At 44.1% G+C, this 22,096-nt stretch overlaps 1 protein-coding gene across 3 annotated transcripts in view; it reads left to right on the top strand.

Annotated features, from left to right (window-relative positions):
• ercc5 (excision repair cross-complementation group 5) overlaps positions 1 to 22,096 on the top strand; it is an 82,562-nt gene that overhangs the window by 1,005 nt on the left and 59,461 nt on the right. For 2 of the 3 annotated variants that reach the window (XM_085998671.1, XM_085998672.1), the window contains exons 2-3: positions 17,679 to 17,792; positions 19,719 to 19,894. In XM_085998671.1, coding sequence (XP_085854797.1) covers positions 17,705 to 17,792; positions 19,719 to 19,894 — 264 coding nt within the window. In that variant the 5' untranslated portion in view covers positions 17,679 to 17,704. Of the gene's footprint in view, positions 1 to 17,678; positions 17,793 to 19,718; positions 19,895 to 22,096 lie in introns of those variants that run through there. The other variant, XM_085998674.1, reaches the window with a different exon arrangement.

Here is a 22,096-nt window from a genome sequence, read left to right as displayed (position 1 = left end):
TGCCTTCTTTCAACGCTGTAAAAACCAAATTTCTTCAGTCTTTCCTCATAACTCAGGCCTCTGACACTGGGGATCAGCTTCTTGGTTCTTTTCGCCACTGCCTCCAATGCCTAAACATTCCAGTGACTGGAACTGGACACAGTACCTAAGGTGTCGTCTGACCAGATTCATCATGACTGCCTCTGTTTTGTATTCTATTGTTTTGGCTATGATAATTCAACATTCTATTGGCTTTGTTGCTTGCTGTTCTGCATTGGTTAGACATTTTCACTGTCGAGCCTATTTACAAGAGGGGTGAGGGATAAACCTGGCAACTTCAGGGTGGGGAAACCGATTCAGTAGTAACTTTCAAAAGGGAATTGGATACATACTTGAAGGGGGGAAAGTTTGCAGGGCTATGGGGGGAAAAAGCAGGGACTGCGATTGTGGTGTATGTACCTTTAAGAGGAACCATGTTTTTTTGAAGCCCCTGTGTACTGTAGTACCGGTAGTGGCCACTCGGGTATATAAGCCTGTATAGCGTCTTGTTTAGTTCACCTCCAGACTTTGTTCAGTAAACACTTGTTAAATCAACTCCTGCTTTCCGGGTCTTCATTAACACACGGATACAACAGTGGCGACGAGTTAGAAATGAACCTACCTGCAATTCGGCAGCACCTCAAGGAGATCGATTCCTCAGACGAAGGTCAAAGAAAGAAAAAAAACTGTGGTTTCACCAGCTAAACGGGCTGGTGGCAGGTACTGCACTAATCCTTCCTGGGCGGCGGGCTGCGGCTCGATCGGGTAGCTCTGTAGCGGGGCCGGTCAGCGAGTCGTAAGGCAGAAGCAAACAAAGACAGAGGGTGGAGCACTCAGGACACGGCCGGCGCTGCAAAGCAGGTCGGCGTTCGGACCAAGCAAAGGGAGGGGAAAGTCCCAGAGAGTCCGACGGAGTGACGGAGAAATTGTTTAAAAATATATATGTAATTAAAAACCGCGGAGAACAGCGTTGGCAGCGGCGGGAAAGCACGGGAGGCGCCATCTTGACTCGACAGGGAAGAAGAGAAAACGCGGGAGGCGCCATTTTTGATTTTCAGGATGCCTAAGACTGGCAATATTACTGCTTTCGATAGTGATCTAGAGGATTGGACCACATATGTGGAAAGAGTGGAGCTATATTGCAAGGCGAATGAAGTAGCGGATGATAAAAAGGCATCGGTACTTCGAAATCTGATGGGCGCAAGGACATACGGGCTGTTACGAAACTTGATCACTCCAGCCAAACCGATGGACAAGAATTTTATGGACAAGAATTTTAAGGAGATTGTTGATACCCTACAGGAGCACTTAAACCCAACACTGCTGCTGATAGCGGAACGATTCAAATTCTTCAGGAGGATTCAGCACAAGAATGAAAGTAACGCTGATTACCTCACCGAATTACAAAAGCTGTCTAAGCACTGCCAATTCGAGGCAGGACTGGCAGATTCTCTACGAGACAAATTCGTCTGTGGTCTCCTAAGCGAAGGAACACAGAAAAGACTACTTTCTGAGAAAGATTTGACACTGGACAAAGCTTTCAGTGTGGCTGTATCATACGAAGCAGCAGCAAGAGGAACTGCAGAGATACAATAAAAGCCACAGGACTTCGGCACCCATGAAATGACATGGGGTTTTGAGAGATGTTATCGCTGCGGCAGATCCATGACCAGAGGGACTGCTGGTTCAAGGACAAAGCATGCAGGCAATGCGGAAAGATGGGACACATTGCACGTGTATGCCGATCTGGAAAAAAATCCGCTGACTGTAAAAAGGTCAATAAGGAAAAGTACAGGAAGGTACAAATGATGACGGACAGTAGCTCCGAAGACCAGAAGAGCGATAGCGACTCCGGAAACAAGAGACTAAGCTGTCTCAAATTACATAATGTAATTGCCAAAGAAGATTACCAGACCATTTGGGTTACCCTCACAATAGCGGGGTCCCCAGTTAAAATGGAGCTAGATACAGGATCAGCTCTGAGCGTCATGAGTCGACGGGATTACGAGCGGCTATTTCCGCATATACGTTTGAAAGACACATCCATTATCTTGAAGACATATACGGGGCAGAAAGTATACCCCAGAGGGAAAATATGGGTGCCTGTTGTATACAACGGCAAGGAAATACAGAAGTTGTATTTATACATTCTGCAAGATGGTGGTCCACCATTGTTGGGATGTGAATGGATCAGAAAGATACGTTTGGACTGGCACTCCATTCAGGCACTGACGGTGACCAGTAAGAAAAAAAATGATGATGACATCATCCCATGACGATTAAAAGAAATCTTGGCTAACGCCAAAGAAGTGTTTCAACAGGAACTAGGAACCCTGAAAGGCGCCACCGCCTCAATAAAAGTGGAAGATGCGGCAATTCCCAAGTTTTTTAAGGCAAGGCCGGTGCCATACGCAATTCGTCCAACAGTCAAGGCAGAGCTGGAGAATTTGGAAAAAGCAGGCGTTATCCAAGGTAGATAGGAGCGAGTGGGCAACACCCATCGTCCCGGTCATGAAGAAAACGTTGAATAATGATAAATCTGAAGAACAGAGAAAAATTCGCATCTGTGGGGACTTCAAGGTGACTGTAAACCCGGTTCTTCATACGGTACAGTATCCTCTTCCGAGGATAGAAGATATTTTTGCCTCGCTATCCGGAGGGAACCGTTTCACCAAAATTGACTTGGCACAGGCATATCTACAGATGGAGGTTGAGGAGACCTCTTCAAAAGTATCTCGCGATAAACACACACAAAGGCCTGTACCAGTACAATCGGCTAGTTTTCGGAGTAGCATCAGCTCCAGCTATCTGGCAAAGAGCTATGGAGCAAGTACTGCCAGGGACTCAATGCTACCTAGACGACATCCTTGTAACAGGAGAAAATGACAACGAGCACCTTGCCAATTTGGAGCAGGTGCTCACGAGGCAGAGAGAACAGGGACTACGAGCAAATCGCCCCAAGTGTGAATTTTTCCAGAAACAAATATCATATTTGTGGCCATGCCATTAACGAAGAAGGGTTGCATAAATCACCTGAGAAAATTGAAGCAGTCGTAAAAGCCCCAGCGCCTGAAAATGTCTCTCAATTAAGGTCGTTCCTGGGATTAATAAATTACTATCATAAATCTTTACCGAACTTGTCAACGGTTCTGCACCCTCTTAACGCACTGCTACAAACGGGAGTAATTTGGAAATGGAGCGAAGACTGTAAACTTGCCTTCCATAAATGCAAAGGCTTGATCACGTCCAAGGAAGTGTTGGCTCATTACAACCCATCACTGCCAATCAGACTGGCGTGCGATGCATCCCCTTACGGCGTGGGAGCGGTATTATCGCATAAATTCCCTGATGGCTCGGAGCGGCCGATAGCTTTTGCGTCACGCTCATTGAACTCAGCTGAGCGTAACTGTGCCCAGATCGACAGGGAGGCACTTAGCCTGGTGTGGGGAGTGAAGAAATTCAACCATTACCTACACGGACAAAAATTTACCTTGTTGACTGACCATCAACCCCTCGTCTCCATATTCAACCCTAAAAAGGGCGTTCCCATTATGACAGCGCAAAGGCTACAGCGGTGGTCCCTTTTCCTAGGGGCACACCAATATGACATAGAATACAAAGGAACAAAACAGCATGGGAATGCTGACGGTTTATCGTGCCTACCTTTGCCAACGGTAGAAGAGGCACCTACAGTGGACCCAGTGGAGATGTTCCACTCGACCATAGTTGAATGTCTACCAGTGACAAATTCTACCATTGAAAAGGAAATGAGAAATGACCCGACTCTCACGAGTCTATGATTTAATGGTGAAGGGATGGCCAGCACATGGCGAACCACTGTTACCAGCATTCTCGCAAAGAAGAGAACAGCTGTCAGTGTGCCGAGGAACCTTGATGTGTGGATCCAGAGTGGTGATTCTACCCAAACTCCAGGATAAAGTGCTAAAGGAGCTTCACGAGGGGCATCTGGGTGGAGTGAAAATGAAGAACTTAGCCAGAGCATTTGTGTGGTGGCCAGGTATCGATGGAGACATCGAAGAAATGACCAAGGGCTGTCTAGGATGCCAGAAGGTCCAAAACGCTCCACCACAAGCCCCTCTACATCCATGGGAGTGGCCCTCATCTCCCTGGCAAAGGGTACATATCGACTTTGCTTGTCCATTTATGGACTCGATGTTCTTAATCGCGGTTGATGCACACTCCAAGTGGCCGGAGGTAATAAAGATGTCCTCCACCACCGCAGAAAAAACCGTCACCGTATTGAGGACCATATTTGCCAGGAATGGGCTGCCTGAACAGATCTGTTTTGATAATGGACCGCAATTTGTGTCCGAAGAATTCAGGAAGTTCTTAAAAAACAATGGGGTTAAGCACTACACGTCCGCCCCATACCATCCCGCCACCGATGGATTAGCTGAAAGGTTTGTCCAGACCTTCAAGAAGGCCATAAAGGCCATGGGTAATGAAGACATAAATCTACAACATAAGGTAGATAACTTCTTGTTTGCGTACAGGAATGCAACACATGTGGTTACAAACCAAACCCCCGCCATGATGTTTTTCAATAGAAGACTAAGATGCCGGCTGGATTTGATCAAGCCAAACATCAGCAGGGACGTAGAGAACCGGCAATTTCAAGGCATGAATGAAAGGCCAACTAGAACCTTCCAGATAGGTCAACCAGTTTTGGCCCGGGACTACCGTACCGAGAAATGGCAGCCTGGAACTATTTGCACACGACTAGGACCGCTGATGTATACTGTGGACATTGGAGAAAGCATAATAAGGCGCCATGCTGACCAGATCATAGAGTCATCCGAAAAGGGACAACCTACACCACAACTCTATACGCCTAATGATGAAGCAGAGATACCCATAGTATCTACCTCCGATCCGGTGATACTGGAACCAGATGAACCCGACACTGGCATTCAAGCCGAATCGACCTTGCCAAAAGAACCTACTACAGCACCGAAACCTACTACACCACCGAGGCGTTATCTGGACCGAGTCAGGAAGCCTCCAGAGAGACTGAATTTGTAATTGATTAACTTCAGCAAATGTGTAGATTATTGTTCTTGTAAAAATGTTAATTAATGATTACTTAAAATATTATGTACTATTTATCTAAAAGGGGAGGAATTGTGGTGTATGTACCTTTTAAGAGGAACCATGTTTTTTTGAAGCCCCTGTGTACTGTAGTACCGGTAGTGGCCACTCGGGTATATAAGCCTGTATAGCGTCTTGTTTAGTTCACCTCCAGACTTTGTTCAGTAAACACTTGTTAAATCAACTCCTGCTTTCCGGGTCTTCATTAACACACGGATACAACAGCGATGAGTTGGATAGCTCTACCAAAGATGCACAATGAGCCGAATGGCCTTCTGTGCTGTATGATACTACTAACACGCCTAGGTCTCTTTCAGCATTATCCTAAGCTGTTTACATAGAAGGTTATGCTGATTATGTAATGCTGTTCCTTTCTCCGTCGTGTGTATCTAGCTTCCCCTTAAATGCATCCATGCTATTCGCCTCAACTACTGCTTATGGTAGTGGGTTCCACATTCTAACCATTTTTTGGGTAAATAAGTTTCTCCTGAATATTGTTGGATTTATTAGTTACTTTTATATTTATGGCCCCTAGTTTGGTTTCCCCAACAAGTAGAACCATCTTCTCTACGTCTATGCTATTGAACCCTTTCATAATCTTAAAGAGCACTATTGGGTCACCCTTTGGCCATCTCTTTTTCTAGAGCAGAGTTCCAGTCTGTTCAATCTTTCCTGATAGGTCTAACCTCTCAGTTCTGGTATCATCCTTGTAAATCTTTTTTGCACCTTCCCTAGTGCCTCTTTAGCCTTTTTATAATATGGAGACCAGAATTGTACACAGTACTCCCAAGAGTGGTCCAACCAAGGTTCGATACAAGTTTAAAATAACTTCTCTGCTTTTCAATTCTGTTCCTCTAGAAATGAACCCCAGTGTTTGCTTTTTTATGGCTTTATTAACTATTTGTCTATCTGTACCCGTAGATCCCTTTGCTACATTACCCCATTTAGACTTATTTTCCAAGGAGTATGTGGCCTCCATATCCTTCCTAACAAAATGCACCACCTCACACTTATCTATATTGAAATTAATTTGCCAATTACAAGCCCATTCTGCAAGTTTATTAATGTCTTGTATTTTGTTGGTGTCTTCCTCAGTATTAACTATATCCCCCAATTTGATGGAGTATATGTGTCATATCAGTACGACAGCATAGTGGTTATGTTACTGGACTAGTAACCCAGAGGCCTAGATTAATGATCTGGTTACAAGAGGTCAAATCCCATATTTAAATTCAATTAAATAAATCTGGAATTTAAAAAACTAGTATCAATAATGGTGACCATGTTGTAAAAACCCATCTGGTTCACTAATGTCTTTTTAGAGAATGAAATCCGTTCTTACCTATGTGTGACTCCAGACCCAATGTGGTTAACTGCCCTCTGAATTGGCCTAGCAAGTCACTCAGTTACTACAACAAAGAATAAGAAAACCGGACAGACCACCCAGCATCGACCTAGGCATCGGATTCGGACATGACAGCACACTCAGCCCAGTCGACCCTGCTCATCCTCCTCACCTGAGGACGTGCCAAAATTTACAGAGCTGTCCCACAAACTAGTCAAGCAACAGCCTGACTTAGTCATACTCACAGAATCATACCTTTCAGCCAACGTTCCAGACTCCTCCATCACCATCTCGCCAGAAGACCAGAGCTGGTGTCACAGTGGTATCCAGTCTGGAGTAGCCCTGGGAGTCCTCAACATTGACTCCGCATCCAATGAAGCTTCAGCTGTTGAACATCACTTGGGAGAAGCACTGAGGGCAGCAAGGGCACAGAATGTACTGGAGAATGTACTTTGGGTGGAGTACTTCAATGTCCATCACGAAGAGTGGCTCAGTAGCACCACTACTAACCAAGCTGGCCGAGTCCTGAAGGCCATAGCTACCAGCGGCAGGTGGTGAGAGAACCAACTTCATCTTCACTGATCTACCTGTCGCAGTTGCATCTGTCCATGACCGCTGCACAGTCCTTGGGGAGACAAAGTCCCGTCTTCACACTGCGAACACCCGCCATTGTGTTGTGTGGCACTACCACTGTGCTAAATGAGATATGTTCAGAACAGATCTAGCAGCTCAAAACTGGGCATCCATGAAGTGCTGTGGGCCATCAGCAGCAGCAGAATTGTATTCCACCATAATCTGTAACCTCATGGCCTGGCATATCCCTCACTCTACCATTACCATCAAGCCAGGGGACCAACCCTGGTTCAATGAGGAGTGTAGAAGAGCATGCCAGAAGCAACACCAGGTGTAGCTAAAAATGAGGTGGTAGCACAGGATTGGTGGTAACCTAGCACCCCAAAGGGTGGTAGAAATTTTGAACTCTCTTCCGCAAATGGCAATTGATACTAGGTCAATTGTTAATTTTAAATCTGAGATTGATAGCTTTTTGTAAACCAAAGGTATTAAGGGATATGGGCCAAAGGTGGGTATATGGAGTTAGATCGCAGATCAGTCATGATCTCATTTAATGGCGGAACAGGCACAAGGGGCTGAATGGTCTACTCCTGTTCCTAGGACTACAGCAGAAACAGCATGCTATAGACCAGCGGATCAGATCAAAGCTCTGCAGTCCTGCCAAATCCAGTTATGACTGGTGGTGGATAATTAAACAACTAACTGGAGGAAGAGGCTCCATGAACATCCCCATCCTCAAATGATGGCGGAGCCCAGCACGTGAATGCAAAAGACAAGGCTTCTTCAGCCAGAAGTGCTGAGTGGATGACCCATCTTAACCTCCTCCTGAGGCCCGTACCATCACAGAAGCCAATTCGATTCACTCCACATGATATCAAGAAACGGCTGAGCACACTGGATATACAGCAAATGCTGTGGGCCCCGACAACATCCCGGCTGTAGTGCTGAAGACATATGCTCCAGAACTAGCCACACCTCTAGCCAAAGTGTTCTAGTACAGCTAAAACACTGGCATATATCGGACAAAGTGGAAAATTGCCCACAAAAGGCAGGACAAATCCAATCCAATTCCAAATGGAATACTCTCCACTTGCTTGGATGAGTGCAGCTCCAGCAACACTCAAGAAGCTCAAGACCATGCAGGACAAAGCTGCCTGCTTGATTGGCAACCCATCCACCACCTTTAAAAATTCACTTTCTCCACCACGGGTGCACCGTGGCTGCAGTGTGTATCATCTACAAGATGCACTGCAGCAACTTGCCAAGGTTTCTGACGTAAGAAAACTACGAAGCACTTGGTTTGAGTATAAAACAAGGCTTTAATCAACTGTTTCACAACCATGAGTTTCTAGTTACATCACTAGTTCCTGGTTACAAAAACGTCCTGAGCAAGCTGGGCCCACGCCCGAGTATTTATACTTTCCTTGGACGGCGCCACCAGCTGGCCGCCCAGTGTTATCTCATGAGTCATTTCTACATGAATGGTAAGATTCATGACATTCTTCCCGCCTGAAAGATTTGGAAGTCTGATGACTTCCTTCTAGCGGATATAACGGACCACGAAGAGCCGCAGTCATTTCAATTTCTGTTTGTGGCCGGAAGGCACGTCTCCTCGGACCATGTCTTGGTCCCTGGGTCGCTTGGTTCGTACAGGTAGGTTGACGGGGCCCGTGTTGCCTTGATCGATCTGAGGGGGACTGAGGAAATCGTGACTCCGGGTGCGGGTCCCCACAGGCGCAGAGCTGGCTTCATCTTGCTTGGTACCTGGTGATTGTCCGGCGTCCTGGCTTCGGTTGGCCATCTCGTGGGGAGCGCTCTGCTCCCCGAGTTGATTCGGCAGAGTAGCCGGCAGATCTCTTGATATCCTGGGTAGGGCGTCATCCTCACAGGAGCGCAGAGTGTCGGCATCATTACTATGGATCCCTCTATCGGTGGAGTCCGTGGGACCGGTTGGACAGGGAGCCAGATCTCGGAGTGAAACGGTGGACTCCCGGCCATCAGGGTACCGCACGTGTGCGTATGTGGGATTAACGTCTGTTAGTTCCACCTCGTCGACGAGGGGATCATTCTTGGAAGATCGAACGAATCTTCGGAGCCAGGAGCTGCCAACCATGATGATAGGGACGTCCCATGAGTGGAGCGACGCTGGAACCCGAAGAATCGTTCGTGAGGAGTAACGTTGGTGGACGTAGAAAGAAGAGACCTGATGGAATGTAACACGTCAGGGAGCACAGTTTCCCACTGCTGGTCTGGTAGGTTGCGTGACCTCAGTGCAAGACAAACAGCGTTCCAAATAATAGCATTGTATCTCTCAACCTGTCCATTACCGATGGGATGATACGGTGTCATTTTACTTGTGGCGATTCCCCGTTGGGAAAGATAACTTTTGAGTTCGCTTGACATGAAGGAGGGACCCCGATCAGAGTGGATAAAATTGGCCGTACCGCAAAGGGAAAAGACCTGATCGAGGCATTTGATCACTGTGGAAGTAAGCATATTGGGACAGGGGAAAGCAAAAGGAAAGCGTGAATATTCGTCCACCATAGTAAGCAAGTAGGTGTTTCGCATTGAGGAAGGCAATGGCCCTTTAAAGTCAATGCTGAGTCGCTGCATAGGCTGTATAGCGTGTATGAGCGAGCCATCCGACGGACGGAACAATTGCGGTTTTAATTCCGCGCAAATTCTACAAGTGGAACATGTTCTTTTCACGTCTTCCGTAGAAAATGGGAGATTTTTAGATCGCACAAAGTGCAACATACGGGTAACGCCAGGATGGCATAAGTCAGTATGAAGATCCGTAAGAGTCGAAGTTGAAATAGAAGAGCAGAATGCACGCGTGAGGGTATCCGGGGCCACATTCTCTTTGCCGAGTCGATAATGTATGGTGTAGCCAAAGGCGGCCAATTCCATCCTCCAGTGCTATATTTTGTTATTCTTGATCGTAGTCCGTTTCCGGTTATCTAGCATAAAGGCCACGGAGCGCTGATCGGTTATAAGCATGAAATGGCGACGAGTGAGAAAATGACTCCATTTACGTACTACTTCGATGATGGCTGTAGCCTCCTCGACAGGAGGATAATGGAGCTCGCTACCCTGCAAAGTCCTGGACAGAAATGCGATGGGTCGACCACCTTGATTCAAGGTAGCCGAGATTGCCACCTCCGATGCATCGCACTCGACCACGAAAGAGATTGTCAGCGATGGAATGAAGCGTGGCTTTTTCCAGTTGTCGCTTGAGGAGGTTGAAAGCTGAAATAGCCGTTGCCTCCAACGGAAATGACTTTGCGTGAAGCAGGGGCTGGATCTTGTCGGAGAAGTGGGGTATCCACTTCACATAATAGGCGAACATGCCGAGTGCCCGACGAAGAGAGCCGAGATTCGTAGGGGGAGGGAGCTCCTGAAGCGGACGAAGTCGCTCCGGATCTGGTTTGATGACACCATTGCCCACCCAGTAGCCAAGGATGTTGACTGATGGTACTGATTTCACAGATTTGGACTCATTTAAGGTTAAGTTGCGACGACGGAGAACATCAACAAATTTCTGGAGGTTGGCATCATGCTTCTTCTGGTCATGACCAGCAATGGTGATATTATCCAGATATGGAAAAGCGTCCGTTAAGTTCTCCTGTTTGACTAAGCTATCCATTGCCCGTTGAAAGACAGCCACCCCATTGGTGACCCCAAATGGAAGGCGACAAAACTGGTAAAGCCGACCATTGGCCTCAAAGGTCGTATACTTTTTGTCAGTCTTTTAACGATACTTGATGGTACGCACTCTAAGTCAAAAGTTGAAAATAGCTTGTAGTTGGCAAGGTTATTGAACATGTCATCGATGCGTGGTAGTGGGTAGGTAGGCATCCAGGTCGGTATACTGGTTAATAGTTTGCGAGTAATCGATGCAAAGACATTTCTTGTGTTGCTTCAGAGGATTTTTAACAACAACGACTTGAGCCCACCCGGGAGATGAACATGGCTCAATGATACCGTCAGCTAGAAGGCGAGAGATCTCTGCGTCGATAAAGGATAGATCATCTTGGCTGAAACATCGTGATTTAGTGACTATGGGTTTATATCGGGGGGGGGGGGAAGATTGGCAAACAAGGAGGACTCGTCGAGCGAAGCCGCCGAAAGCGCACAAAACAGTACTTTGGAAATAGTAAGCTCCGGCTTTGACCCTCCAAACTCGAAAGTGAGTCTTTTGTGTTGTTTCTGGAAATCCTGTCCCAGGAGCACATCACTGCATAGGTTTTTGAGCACCCCGAGCCGGGTGGAAAAATAAGTGCGGCCATTGAGAATAAGGTCGACAAGCCAAAAGCCGGAAGAGTTGGTGGTCAGTGTCGTCAGAGCCATTGCAATTTCCCTGTCTGAGGGGTAAATACGCAGTTTTAATTTACTGACAGCCCGCTCACTAATGAAGCTGTCAGAACTGCATGAGTTGATTAGTGCACTCAAAATGAATGTGTCCATTTACTGAAACCTTCGTGGCTGCATGGGACAGACTTTGGGGGAAAAACAGCTGTGATGGGAGGAGGAGCAGTTTTACCCTTGACAGCTGTAACCTTAGTAGTGGTTCTTGGGGAAGGAGCAGTTTTATAGATAGTAGCTGCAAAACTAATGGGCTCTCGAATGGTATACCTTAGAAAAGTAGCCTTTCTTACTGCAATGATTGCAGGTTGCGTTACGAGCAGGACAACACTTCCTATAGTGGAATGCACCTCCACAGAAGAAACACTTCCTTCCAGATTGCCAAGATGCTGCTAGGGCAGGATCTTCATCAGTGAAGGCTTCTAGGGTAGGGTTGTCATCAGCTAAGTTAGAGTCATCATCAGTGAGGGCTTCCGCCCGAGGCCTATTGAAAGAGTCACTAAAAGTGATAGTAGCAGCCCATGCACGTGGTAAAAGATAGGCATTTGCATTCCCCTTTGCTAAGTCCAGAGAACATGCCTGGTCATAGGCAGCCTGTAACTCGAGGGTTTTATTCTCCAACAGAGGCTGGCATGTGAAGGGAGACGCAATTCCATTAATAAAGATATCACGAATTAACTCCTCCTGGTACTGCTCCGCTGTGACAGCTTTAAGATTACAATCCTTGCTGAGCCTGCAAAGCTTTTGAAGGAATTCGTCAAGTGATTCCCCAGGTTGTTGTCGAGTTGTGGCCAGTAGATGCCGAGCAAAAATTTTGTTTGGGGCCTTAACATATAGTCGCTGTAATATTAGGATAGCGGAGTCATAGTCTGCACAGTCTTCGATATAGTCAAACACATGAGATACATAATTGGCAAGTATCTCTAATTTATCAGGAACATTTTCACCACACACCCTGAGGAAGTTGCTGAAGGTACAATACCAGTGTTTCCATACCTTAGCAGTTGTAGGTGAATTCGGGTCCAGGTCAAGATGGGTGGGTCTGAGTAGTTTGTCCATGATGGATTGATTACTACGTCGGAGTTCCCTTCTACAGTTGAAGTCGTAGCTGGCTGTTCCCGAAATCACTCGGAGCATGGAGCCAATACACAGTTGATTAAATTGACGTAAGAAAACTACTAAGCACTTGATTTGAGTATAAAACAAGGCTTTAATCAACTGTTTCACAACCATGAGATTTTAGTTACATCACTAGTTCCTGGTTACAAAAACGTCCTGAGCAAGCTGGGCCCACGCCCGAGTATTTATACTTTCCTTGGACGGCGCCACCAGCTGGCCGTCCAGTGTTATCTCATGAGTCATTTCTACATGAATGGTAAGATTCATGATAGTTTCTTTGGCAGCACCTCCCAAACCCGCGATCTCTTCCACCTAGAAGGACAAGGGCAGCAGGCACATTGGAACACCACCACCTCAAAGTTCCCCTCCAAGTCACACACCATCCTGACTTGGAAATATATCGCCGATCCTTCAGCGTCGCTGGGTCAAAATCCTGGAACTCCCTACCCAAGAGCACTGTGGGAGTACCTTCACCACACGGACTGCAGCGGTTCAAGAAGGCAGCTCACCACCACCTTCTCGAGGGCAATTAGGGATGGGCAATAAATGCTGGCCTTGCCAGAGATGCCCACATCCCAGGAATGAATAAATAAAAAAAAAAGTCTTCCTATTTGTATTGTACTTGTCTGTATTAAATGTTTCCTGCTCCCTTACATATTTTATCCAACTTATTCTGTAATTTTTGGGCTGCTTCTTCTGATTCCACTACCCCTCTTCAGTTGTTGTTATTTGCAGATTTAACCAATTTGCATCGAGTCTCTGAATCCCAGTCATTGTTGCAAATTAGAAGCAATAGTGGTCTCAACACTGATTCCTGGGTTACCCACTTTTCACTCCCGCTCCCCTGTCCTATCTCTCTTTTAAAAAGTACTCATTGTTTTCTACCTTTTAGCGAGGTTCCTTGAATCCCCCCAGTTTAACTAATAGTTTTTCATGTGGAACTTTGTCAAATGCCTTTTGAAATCTATGTGTAACACATTGCATAGGAACGGGAGTTGGTTATTCAGCCCCTCGAACTTGTTCTGCCATTCAGCTAGATCATGGCTGATCTGTACCTCAACTCTATTAACCTGCCTTTGTTCTATATCTCTTGATACTCTTGTGTAACAAAGATCTATCAATGTCAGTCTTGAAAATTTCAATTGACTCAGCATCCACAGCCTTTTGGGGGAGCGAGTTCCAGATTCCCACTACCCTTTGTGTGGGGAAAAAATGCTTCCTGATTTCACTCCTAAATGGCCTACCTCTGATTTTAAGATTCTGCTCTCATGTTCTGGATTCGCCACCAGAGGGCTGCATCTACCCTATCAAATCCCATAATAATTTCAAATACCTTGGTTAGATCACTTCTAAACCCAATGGAATACAAGCTAAGTTTATGAACATGTCCTCATAATTTAACCCTTTAAAAGCACCGGTATCATTCTGGTGAATCTGCGCTGCCCCCACTCAAGTCAATATATCCTTCCTGACGTGCGGTGCTCAGAACTGAATACTCCAGAGCTTTCTACAACTGTAGCATAACTTGCTCCTTCATATTCCAGCTCCCTCTCTATATACTACTCTCTCTTCCTTCATCCAAATCATTAATATATTGTGAAAAATACAGATCTCTGGGGAACACAACTTGTCACATCCTTCCAATTCAAGAACAAACCCTTTATCCCTACTCTCTGTCTCCTACCTCCTAATCCATACTAACCCATAATTCCATGTAATTTTTGCTAATGCTCCTGTGTGGAACATTATCAAATACCTTTTTGAAAGTCAACATAGACAACATCTATCGACACTCCTAGTCATCATGCTAGTGACCTCCTCAAAAAAAATAACTGGATTAGTCAGATATGACCTATCCTTCACAAATCCATACTGACTCTGATCAAATGATATTGTTCAATTGCTCATTCACTCTGTCCCTGATATATTGCAGTAACTTCCCCATAATTGATGTTAAACTGACAGATCTGTAGTTACCTGGTCTCCCACCCCCCCCCCCCCCCAACCACCTCCTTTCTTAAGTAATTAAGTGACATTTGCAATTACACAATTCCTGAGTACAGTGTTGAAAAATTATGAACAATGCATCTGCAATTTCCCCACCTGTTTCTTTTACAGGAAACTTTCTGGTATCCGGCACTGACGGGATCGAGCTTGTGCCGTACCATCAAAACTGTCGTAGAAACCCGCGCTAATGTTAAAACATACGGAGCTTTTGAGCTCCGTGTGAATCAACAAACCCTGTTGCTTAGCAACAGCTTCAAAACAGTCGGCCGCAGCTTAAAAGCGTCTCTGTAGCTAAGCAACAGCTTCAGCTAGACCTTGCACAGCCTGATTTGGAAAAAAAAAAGCAACGAGAAGTAAAAAAACTTATAGGAAACAGCTCCTGAATTTTGCCGGTAGATAGAGCTTTCCGGACATTTAACCTCCGGTTAAACGAAAGTTTCCTGTAATACCCTGGTGGGGTGAAAACCATCGCATTTTGGAGATTTATCTATCTTAAGTCCCATTATTTTTTCCAATATCACTTTTTTTTACTAAGTTCCTCCTTTTGACTTATTTTTAGGTTCCCCTGTACCACTAGTATTTTGTCCTCTTCTTCCATAGAAACATAGAAGATAGGAGCAGGAGTAGGCCATTCGGCCCCTCGAGCCTGCTCCGCCATTTAATGAGATCATGGCTGATCATCCAAATTCAGTACCCTGACCCTGCCTTCTCTCCATATCCCTTGATCTCTTTAGCCTTAAGAAATATATCTAACTCCTTCTTGAATATATTTAATGAATTGACCTCAACTGCCTTCTGTGGTAGAGAATTCCACAGGTTCGCCACTCTCTGGGTGAAGAAATTCTTCCTCATCTCTGTCCTAAATGGCTTACCCCTTATCCTTAGACTGTGACCCCTGGTTCTGGACTCCCCCGCCATCGGGAACATCCTTCCTGCATCTAGTCTGTCTAGTCCTGTTAGAATTTTATAAGTTTCAATGAGATCCCCTCTCATTCTTATAAACTCCAGTGAATATAAGCCTAATCGACCCAATCTCTCCTCATACATCATTCCTGCCATCCCAGGTATCAGTCTGGTGAATCTTTGCTGCACTCCCTCCGTGGCAAGAACATCCTTCCTCCGATAAGGCGACCAAAACTGCACACATTACTCAAGGTGTGGTCTCACCAAGGCCCTGTACAACTGCAGCAAGACATCTTTGCTCCTATACTCTAATCCTCTCGCTATGAAGGCCAACATACCATTTGCCTTCTTAACCGCCTGCTGCACCTGCATGCTTACCTTCAGTGACTGGTGCACAAGAACACCCAGGTCTCTTTGCACTTCCCCTTCTCCCAATCTATTGCCGTTCAGATAATAATCAGCCTTCCTGTTTTTGCCACCAAAGTGGATAACCTCGCATTTATCCACATTGGGCAGATGCAATATGTATAATCACCCAACCTGTCCAAATCATACTGGAGTTTCTCGGCATCCTCCTCACAGCACACACGCCCACCCAGGTTTGTGTCGTCTGCAAACTTGGAGATATTACATCTAGTTCCCTCGTCTAGATCATTAATATATATTGTGAATAGCTGGGGTCCTAGCACCGATCGCTGCGGTACCCCACTAGTCATTGCCTGACACTCAGAAAAAGACCCGTTATTCCAACTCTTTGCTTCCTGTCTGTGAAAATGGATTCAAAGTACAGTGCTCATTTAAGAAGTTTACCATTTTCTTATCCATTATAGCCTCGCCTACATCCGTCTTTAATGGGCCACATTCCCCTTTCTCTTAATTTATCTATAAAAACTTTTGATGTTGGCTTTGATAGCCCTTTCAAGTTTTTTTTCATATTCCTTTTTTGCACCTCTTTATTTTCTTTATATCTCTTTGTAGCCTTCTATATCTCTCCCAATCCACTGGAATTCCACTTTTCCTTGCATTTGTAAAAGCCTTTTCTTTTAGCTCTCTGCTGTCCTTGCCTCATTTGTTGACCATGTAGGGCTTTCTGTAATCCACTTGGATATCACTTTCTGAAATCAAGTTGATCAGACTGGCTCTCCCCCTTTTTGAATCCATGTTGACTACTGTTTATCCTGTTTTATTGTACAATAAACCTTGTTTTTGTTGTAAAGAGCCCTCCTTGACTGATATTCTTGTTCAGAACATGGAGTTTTTCCTAAAGAGGAAGCAAACCCCCCACAAGATGAGACACATCTAGGAATTAAGTACTAAGTGTATCAATTTTTTGGGGTAGTGCAGTAGGATATTATTGTGGATCCCCACCATTTGATCTTTTGGCTCAGTATTGATGTGTATAGTAATAGGGGCGGTCACCTTTTTGTTTTAATTGTGTCAGCCGTGGCTCAGTTGGCAGCAACCTCGCCTCTGATTCAGAAGGTTGTGGGTTCAAGTCCCACTCCAGGGCACAAAAATCTAGGCTGACGTTCCAGTGCAGAGGGAGTGCTGTACCGTTAAACCGAGGCCCTGTTTGCTCTCTCAGGTGGACGCAAAAGATCCCATAGCACTATTTCGTAGAAAAGCAGTGAAGTTATCCCTGGTGTCTTGGCCAATATTTATCCTTCAATCAACATCACTAAAACAGATTATCTGGTCATTATCACTGCTGTTTGTGGGATCTTGCTGTGTGCAAATTGGCTGCTGCGTTTCCCACATTGCAACAGTGACTCTACTTCAAAAGTACTTAATTAGCTGTAAAGTGCTTTAGGACATCCTGAGGTCATGAAAGGTGCTATATAAATGCAAGTCTTTCTTCCTTTTGTATTTACAATTATAGGATTTCCTTTATTAATTATTGGCATTAGTGGGACTGGTCTGTTTAAACTGCAGTTAATCACTTAATGAGCAGACTGGTAAAAACAGCACCTTTGACAAAGAGCAGTCATTCGTTTGAGGTTTAAGTAGGCGTGTTCTGTTATCCCAATATGAATGAAACTAGTTCTGTGATTATTGTTCATGATGCGGGTAATAATCTCGTGAGTTAAACAACAGTTATCTGTAAACTTATAACTACCTTTAACATTATTAGTGTACTAATCAAACCTAAAATCTCTGTGATCACACTTGCAAGACCAATGTTGCACTATTTTTCTCTTTGACGATTGGACTGTAATTTGTAATTCATGCCCTTTTGCAGACTTTGGAGTGATTTGAAGCAGCATTATGGGAGTTCAGGGTCTGTGGAAACTGTTGGCGTGTACAGGGCAACCCATCAATCCAGAAACTCTTGAAGGAAAAATACTTGCTGTTGGTATCCTTTATGAAGCTACTCTTGAACATTAGAACGACCTGTGTTCACAGCTCTGATCGAGGCCGAGAATGCAAATTATATCTACAGGTGCATTGGCGTTACAATTTCAGTGTTGGTGCAAAGTGGTTTTTGTCTTCACTCTAACATTAAAGTTATGTGGTGTAAAAGACCTTAATTGACTTCAAAGGAAAGCAGAATTAATACTCTTGCGCTGTTTCATTCCAACATCAGGTCAGGCCTTGACTCCAGATTCAGGCTGCATTTACACTATCATTGCAGTGTTTGGTGCAAAGTTAAAGTGCTTCACACTGACACTATAGTTATAGTGTAAGTGCACCCTCATTGGGACACAGATGGATTTCTACTTATACCTAACTACTATTTAACGCATGATAGCTGCAGCATTACATTTTTGTTGATTGGTATCTTAGTTGGTAATTTTAGAGTTGAAAGCATTGCACGGCGCTTGTTTGTCTAGGCAAATGTGTTAGAATGTTGTGGAGCTGCATGTGAATTTTGTGGGCTGAGGACCAAGTACATTGAGGAAATGGCGTACAATTAAAAGTTACAAGGGAGAGGAAATATGGTGGTGTACCATGAGGCAATTGGATGTCAGAAGGTTGTGGGTTCAAGCCCCATTCCAGAGATTTGAGCACATAATCTAGGCTGACACTTCAGTACAGTACTGAGGTAGTGCCGTCTTTCAGATGAGACGCTAAACCGAGGCCCCGTCTGCCCCCTCACCTCAGGTGGACGTAAAAGATTCCATGGCACCATTCGCAGAGGAGTTCTCCCCGGTGTCCTGGTCAAAATTTATCCCACAATCAACATCACTAAAACAGATTATAATTTATTTAATTGATGTTTGTGGGACCTTGCTGTGTGCAAATTGGCTGTTTCATTTCCTACATTACAACAATGACTACACTTCAAAAAATACTTAATTGGCTGTAAAGTGCTTTGGGACTTCCTGAGATCGTGAAGGGGCTATATAAATGCAAGTCTTTTTTTTTTTTAGAGAGACGAAAGCCAAAGAGGGAGATACCTAGCTGATTGGAGTATTGTTGGTGAAGAGCTAGTTGTATGTCTGCAGTCTCACCCAGAATGCATCACTGGGTGCAGGATAGCAACACGAAAGGAGATAAATGAATTCTGGTAGCTGGAATATGTGTCACTTGATTCAACAAACTGATACCCATGGTCCATCCAATCTCCTGCACCAAAAGGGTATGCTGTTAATGCCTGCCAGCACTTTTGCTATATTAGCATTCTTGTTGTATTTATAACCTTGTTTCCCTCAGTCATGTACATCTGTCGTATAAGTGCTGACTTCCCTGGCGGCTGAATAGGTCTCTTTCGCCTAGCGGTGTGCTCCAACCAGTATTCTACAATTTCTCAGCATTGATATTCTTAACTGCATGAGCAAAATAAGTCAAATTAGTGTAAATTTTCCTAAGTTTTTTTAAATAAAAAAAACATTAATTTGAATCCTTGCCATTTAGAAATAAAACAGGTAGCTTAACAATACAGCCAACAACCTGCAGGTTCTGAATTTTTTGTATCCCTTATGTTGAATTAAAAACCACATTTCCACAGGTGTATCATCACAGTGACACAGCGGTTTTCTGACTTTATTGGTCTAATTTAGTTGAAAATGTGCCATAGATGTTAAAATTCCCCACATTCTTGGTGAGATCGGCTAAATAACTCCATTAGGGGGACTGACTAACTCGTGCTTGAAAGTAGAGTGCATTATGTTTAGCCTCAAAGTTGTGGATTTCACTATGACTTGTGCACTTTTTTGTTGGCTCCCTGATTTCTTTGTGGTCTGAATTGATGTTTTATCAGTGAAGCTAAATAATAACTTTTATAATTTGAATTGTTATGTACTGTTTGCTAAAGATTTTTCTTAACCACTTTTAAAAGATATCAGCATTTGGTTAAACCAGGCAGTGAAGGGAGCACGAGATCGCCATGGTAATGCTGTACCAAATGCTCACCTTCTGATTTTGCTCCGTCGACTTTGTAAACTGTTGTTTTATCGAATACGACCAATAGTTGTTTTTGATGGAAAGGCGCCTCTGCTCAAGAAACAAACTTTGGTAAGTACCGCCCAGTAACTCACTTCATTACACTGGTTAGATACCAAAAGCCATACCATTTTTATTAGTCCAAAATCTATTTTAGTAAAAGGTGCAGTTGTTTATATTAACTTTGTCATCCAAGTTCAAGAAAATTAAAAGAAGCATTGTACAACAAAATTAACCATTTTGTGCAGGTGTATAGAAGTTCCTCAGCAACTGTTGAACTAATTTATTCTTAAGGTGTATATGTAGGTAGCATGATTAGTTCTAACACTGTCATTTAATCTCTTGGTTTGAATCCACTCCAGGTTAATTGAACAAAAGTGTCCTTCCTATGCAGGGAGCTAAGATCCTAAGTGAAATGACTCCTCAGTTTAGGTGGGCTCAACCCAGTTCCTACTGGATAAGGGGGGGTCACAGCACAAAACCAACGATATAACTTGATATAAATTGGCAATCTCATTCTGAGGCCATTATGGGAATGCAAAACAAAAACAAGCAATCAGTAAGATATCCTTTTGCAAAGAAGGGATCTCATTGAAACTTATAAAATTCTAACAGGACTAGACAGACTGGATGCAGGAAGGATGTCCCCGATGACCGGGAAGTTCAGAACCAGGGGTCACAGTCTAAGGATAAGGGGTAGGCCATTTAGGACAGAGATGAGGAGGAATTTCTTCACCTAGAGAGTGGTGAACCTGTGGAATTCTCTACCACAGAAGGCAGTGGAGGCCAATTCATTAAATATATTCAAGAAGGAGTTGGATATATTTCTTAAGGCTAAAGGGATCAAGGGATATGGGGAGAAGGCAGGGACAGGGTACTGAATTTGGATGATCAGCCATGATCTCATTGAATGGCGGAGCAGGCTTGAGGGGCCGAATGGCCTACTCCTGCTCCTATCTTCTATGTTTCTAAGACATTATTGAGGCAGTAATCTTGACCTGCTGTACTTGCAGTAGCAGTTCTCAATGCTGAAACTGGCTCTGTGGGTTTTTTTAAGTGTCAAATCAATCCTTCGTCCAACACTGAGATTCTTCACAATCAGGAAAGAAAATCTTCTTAAAGAAGTAGAATGAGGTGTACGGTAATTCATTTTCATTTTTGCTATCCCTTTCTCACTTCTCCCTTCGATCAAAATAGGGAAAGGAGAAATAATGACACGAACTTCATACAACAGCTCTGGTACACTGCTGTTTCCTAATTTAGCTATTAACTTATTGCCATGAGAGATTTTATGTTTTAGGTGGGCTTTTTTGTCTGCACCTGAATCCATGCTGTTGTGAGACCACTCTGCTATTGACTGCAGTTTGCTTCCTGGAAAGGTTTAATTTTTTTTCTCTGCTTCTGTAACAAAGTACAAAATATTGGAGTAGGAGGAAGAAAAATAAATTGATTATGCTGTTGGCAGGAATATGTCCTTCAGGCTTTCCAAAGACTGTATTAAGATTATTTATGTCCAAATTTTTGGTCCCAAGAACATTTCTCAATATTTGGATGGTATATGCATTACCCTAAAAGAATAACGGCCCAGAAATTTGGGTCGGAGGCTTCCCGCGGGTGCAAGCACTTACCTAGCGCGCCAGCCGTTGAGCTGTGGGCCCGCGTGGGATTCTGATCCTGGGCCTGCTTCAACTGCCGGCGTGCAGTGCTTGCGTATCCCAGGGGCGCAGTTAGTTCAAAGCGTCCCCTGGATCACGTGGGCCATGGAGAGCCAATGGTAGCAGGGAATCTGTATTCATAGATTTGACAGGAAGACCTGTCAAATCTATGAATACAATTCAGCCCCAAAACATCACCTAAAATTTCAACAAAAATTTTTTTTTAATCACATTTTTATAAAATAACTATAAATTACATAAAATAACTTTTAAACAATAATTTAAATTTTTGAAAAAAATAATTACAGTTTCTAATGGGGCTAAAAATAAACTTACCTTTCTTTAAAGTATTTAAAAATAATAAACCTGTGGAAAAAATGTTTTAATTTAACTTAATTCACCACTTACCTTGTTAAAACCCCATTTAAAAGTCGCATTCCATCCTTATATAATATTTGATCTAGTATATTATTTATTATTTATATGCAGTTTAGGAAGCGGAGAAGTAGCTTTGGTTGGAACATAGTTATTTTCCTGCAACACAGGCTGAGAAGCTGGGTGATGCAAAATTGCTACAGCACCACCACTGGCAGAGGTAGGTTACGTTTATTTAGGCAGC

Source organism: Somniosus microcephalus, chromosome 10 (genome assembly GCF_052327205.1).
Source record: "Somniosus microcephalus isolate GS21.2 chromosome 10, FLI_Smic_1.0, whole genome shotgun sequence".
NCBI lineage: Eukaryota > Metazoa > Chordata > Chondrichthyes > Squaliformes > Somniosidae > Somniosus > Somniosus microcephalus.
This window is presented reverse-complemented; position numbering and strand designations above follow the sequence as displayed.